This window comes from Aplysia californica, unplaced genomic scaffold (assembly GCF_000002075.1).
Source record: "Aplysia californica isolate F4 #8 unplaced genomic scaffold, AplCal3.0 scaffold00038, whole genome shotgun sequence".
NCBI lineage: Eukaryota > Metazoa > Mollusca > Gastropoda > Aplysiida > Aplysiidae > Aplysia > Aplysia californica.
Genome location: NW_004797308.1, coordinates 701,355 through 706,165, shown reverse-complemented (window position 1 = coordinate 706,165; position 4,811 = coordinate 701,355). Strand labels below are relative to the sequence as shown.

The following is a 4,811-nucleotide window of genomic DNA, read 5'->3' as shown; positions in this document are numbered from 1 at the left end:
TGTGTGTGTGTGTGTGTGTGTGTGTGTGTGAGTGTCAGTGTATTTTACTGAGAAACGTCGATTAAAGGTAGAAAAGGTAATTACATCTGCAATTTTCAAAGTCACTCAGCCTTTTGAAGACACCAATATTTGTCGACAGTTTACTAGCTAATTTTACTTCTGACCCCAAGAGACCCACACCTCCTTCATTCGCAAAAATTTCGACCTCTAGTTTAGATAGATTGATTTTTTTTCATCATAAGCAAGGCAAATAAGCAGGTTTTAAGATAATACCAATAACTTCATACGCCCAACAATTGACAAGCCCCTGATTCTATCATGCCGTGACACATTAATTTTATTTGGACGTGAGGGAGTGAGTGGGTCACCCAACAAGAATAAAAAACATACAGTTTCTAATGACACAACGGGTACTTTGCAAAGATGTTCATACATGTAATTAATTTAGAAAAACTGATGATTTGTTTATCGTGCCCCACACCTCCTATCCGCCTCCTAACGTATTATATAATATTATAAATGTAGGCACTGACTTATTAAATCTAGATCTATACCACTTATTTCACTCGCAGCTGGAAATACAAATATCAGCGTCTTAAGGACGACGAAAAAAAGCGGAAAAAGTGACAACGATTACTTACCAACAAGAACAGCAAGACAATAACACGGACCATATTACTGTACTACAGGAACGACAACAAGCATCAACGACAACAGCAATAACACCACCACCAACAGCAGAGGCAGCAACAACACCAACAACAAAGTTACAGCAGTACTGACAAAAATGTTGACAAACAAATTAGGGCTACTTCATGAACATTACTTCTTAAGTCATTTCTTGCTGTTGACAACTGCGATCTTGCTGCACGGCCAAACCGCCTCCGGTCAGAGCTACAACGATACTCATGCGCTACTGGGAAATCTGTTCTCCGACTATGACGTAGACACGAGGCCGTTGTTAGATCAGAGTCAAGCCGTAGCGGTCAACTTCACCCATATGTTGAGTTCCACAATAGAGGTGGACGTGCCTAATCAGGTGAGTGTTTCGCTGTTTGTCTATTCGTTTGTCTAATTTGTCTAGCATCTGTGTTTGTTGCCATTTTTTGTCCCAAAACTGCCAAAAGTTGCCTTTAAAATGGTAAAATTTGCCATAAACGTTGCCAATAATTTTCGAGCTTTCAACTCTCTGTGACGACGTAGGCCTATATATACATTGTGTAGTAATAAGTTGATAGAGGTAACTTAATTTAAAGCATCAGAATTTTTGTGTGCTCTGTTTTAAGCATCCAGAATATCATTTGTAGCCAGACAGATTGAAAAAAAAACACGTGAAAATAACGTTTCACAACAGGATAAAATCAAAATTAGAACAGCATGTCAACCTATCCGAAGATTGGCATTTTGGTTTAACTGTAAACGTGTATAATTCATTAAAAAGTAGATCAATACGATATTATGTAAATTATGGGATCACACACAAGGGACGTGCAAGTGTCAGATACGTGTACATGTGTATTCGGTTTTGGTGGAGACACGCTCTAACATAACACATTTATATTTTTTTAAAACAAAAATGGTAGGAACAACATCACGTTAAATGACATTATGCTGTGCTAAAATAAAACACAAATAATAGAAAACACATCAGAACAACAACAAGAAAAGCAATTAACACAAGCAAATTAAAACACAACAAAGAAGGAAAAATAAAAGAGAAACAGCAGTACAATCTATATATAAATAGTATGTAAGTGTAAGGGAAGGGATCGCTCACAAATGATGTCAGCTAAAATTTTGCAAAAAATGACCCCTCCCCCCATTGACATCAACCACAATATGTACCGGTACATGTACATTTAGATAAAACCTGTACAGGATGCATTTTATATGTATCTTTGATCTTTGTTTAAAGTTTTTAAAAATAAAAACTAATGTTTATTCAAGAATACAACAAAGAAATACCTGAACTGTCAAATTAAAATTTATGGTCCAATTTAACTGTGTTAATCTTAGGCCAAGGAAATGTGATCTATAATATGCTTTCTTCCTTTCTTTTCTTTTCTCTCTCCCCCCCTCCCCTCCCTAACTCTGTTGCCTTCACAAGACAAGTTTTCTACACAATAGTTTTTTAAGAAGTAGGATTAAGACTCATTTGTCCAAAATTAAATTTTTTATTTTGTTTCCTCAAGTTTTATTCTCATAATTTTACCACATGTAGGGGAAATTCATCTGAAGTTTCAGGTGTCTGTTTATCGCCTTTGACAGTTTCTGTGTCAGGGACGTTTAATAACAGTGTACAGATTGGATTTCCTCACTTTTGTAGTTGGAAGCTGTTACTCATTTTAACTGTTTTATTATTTTTCCTTTATTTTTCACAACACAAAGGTTTCGGTCATAATGCAGACCTGCTCTCAATTTCTGATGCTAATCAATTATGTATATAATGTTGTTCAGTTTGTGTTCAGTTCAGCATTTTAGATCTTAACGAAAAAACATTCTTTGACTTTAAATTTTCCAAAAGGTGACTCTTGGCTTTACGGATGATATGGACTTCAAGCGGCCAGACGACCTTGACATGCAGGTGCTTAAGAATGTGCGAAGGACTGCAGGACGATCCAAAAAGCTGGTTGGAGAACTGAAGAACCTCAAATCCAAGATTTATGGCCTTGAGAGTGACCTCAAACATTTATGATAACAAGATTTCATTGTTCATTCTTTCCACTTCTCATTTAACGTACTCAGCTGGTCAATAGGTCCATAGAAGTGTTTAGTTTGGACAGCAGCCTGGTTATTATATATAAAGGGAGATAATGGTGTAAACATGATATCACAATGAAGTGCTAGATGGCCAGGGGCAGCTGAAGCTCTACAAAAGGTGAAATCCTGAACAAAATTTATGCCTTTTTCTACTCTTTACTTTGAAGTACCTCAGACATCCTTTCTGGTGTTTGTTACTTCAATGGAGGGGGGGGGGGAATGACCATCATGCTGGAGTGTTACCTCCTATCCATAGCCCTGGCTACAACCTAGTGTGGGTATTACTTTTACTCATTGAGATGGAAATGTGTGTAATACTGTGTGTCATGGATTTATCTTGGTGTTGGTAACTTCATTTTGAAAGAATAATGCTGAACATCACTCTATGCCATTCCATTTGGCACTGGGTTGTGATGATTTTTACTGTTAGTTTGACATTTTCTTGAAAAAGATGAGTCCAGCAACTGGATTCCTTCCATGCTAAATCTAAATGTGTGCACTGTTATCAAGAAATACATCTTTTCAAGAGAAACATTCAGAATTTGACAGTGACCTGTAGTTAGTGCTTTGCATTTATTCCCTTTTTTTGCTAAGAGCTGTATACATGACTCTTTGTTTTAGTACATATGTATTATAAAGTGCTAGATCTGAGACAGACATCTGGGATCATGGTTCTCCATTCATTCCTTTGCTCAGATGCTCATAAAAAGATACATTATCCCGATCTTTCCCTGTCACTCATCTGTTTAGGCTCTCTAAGTAGGTAGATAGGTACATCAGCATAATATTAACCGTGAAATGCAGCAATGGGTACTGATGTATGAGCAAAATTAATTGTTTCAACCCAGACTTGTATGGTCTATTAAGAGGAATAAAAAATAACCAAGACTTATACTTGGTCTTCTTTATATACATATATTTATTTTTTATTGCCTTATATTTTGCCCAGTCATAATTTTATGTGGATGGCGTACTTCTAAGAAAATTCTTCCTGTACAAAAAACAATGCATATATGTGAACTTTATGTGGTTAGTAAGTAATATTTGATTATTTGTTGTTTCACGATTATGACAAATGGTCTTAACTTCGATGTAAATTTGTTACTGCACCCTGTTTTCAATCGAGACCAAATGCTGACACAGCCTAACATTTTTTAAAGTCAGATTACTGTCCACAATGAAATAAGAATATTCAGTGGTCATTGGCTTCCTAATTAAGTTTATAAGAATTCAGGGGAAGTGCCAATAAAACTGGGTTTTTTCTTACAACTTTTTATTTAGATTAAAATTTTCTGGTAAGTTTCAAAAGCTTTACATTTCTTTACCAACATCACAAATAGAAAGTTGCTAAGTTTTGACATAATGATGTGTGAGTGAATAGGAATCAGTCACCCAAAACTTGTTACTACCTACCTGTATTTTTTTTTAATTGTTTATTTTTTCAAATCTAAAAAGTAAATTAATAGTTTTTTAATTTTTTGATTAATTTTTTGTTTTGTTTGATTGTTTTTATTCTAATGGAGTCGCCTCTTTTACGCATCTAACTTTTTCAACCATTGATACTACCGCTCACCACTTGGTACACATTCCGTCCTCTTATTAATGATAATGTACAAATGTATGAAATGTATTACCATGAAGCAGCAAATACATCCTCTGTAATTATAAGCAAAAGTCTGAGTGTACTTTGAATCTGTTTGTACGAGCCTCGTCTTTAGATTTTTGTTTCAAGGCATTGTCATAATTGTATTTGTGTGGAATTGTTCTTTTATTATCCTTTAGTGTGTGCTGGGAAAAACAAGTCTCAGGATCAGACTGATTGCATTGGTTTATGGATGAGCGATACATAATAATAATGATGATAACATTAATAATACAGTCAAACCTATGTAAGACGGCCACCCATTGTCAAGGAGAAAAGTGGCCGTTTAAGACAGGTGGCCGTCTTAGGCAGGACTGATCAAGATGAAGAAAACAAACCCCATTCCCAATCGAAATTAGCCGCATTATTGTTGTTTTTGTTGTTGTTGTTGTTGTTGGTTTGTATTTTG

The 4,811-nt window shown here is 35.5% G+C and overlaps 1 protein-coding gene across 1 annotated transcript in view; it reads left to right on the top strand.

Annotated features, from left to right (window-relative positions):
* Positions 1-4,434, top strand: part of LOC101861425 (coiled-coil domain-containing protein 77) — a gene marked incomplete in the record, with an annotated part of 17,169 nt that extends 12,735 nt beyond the window's left edge. Inside the window, 1 exon segment of the mRNA XM_013091506.2 lies at positions 2,525-4,434. Coding sequence (XP_012946960.1) covers positions 2,525-2,695 — 171 coding nt within the window.
* Between the last annotated feature and the right edge of the window lie 377 nt (positions 4,435-4,811).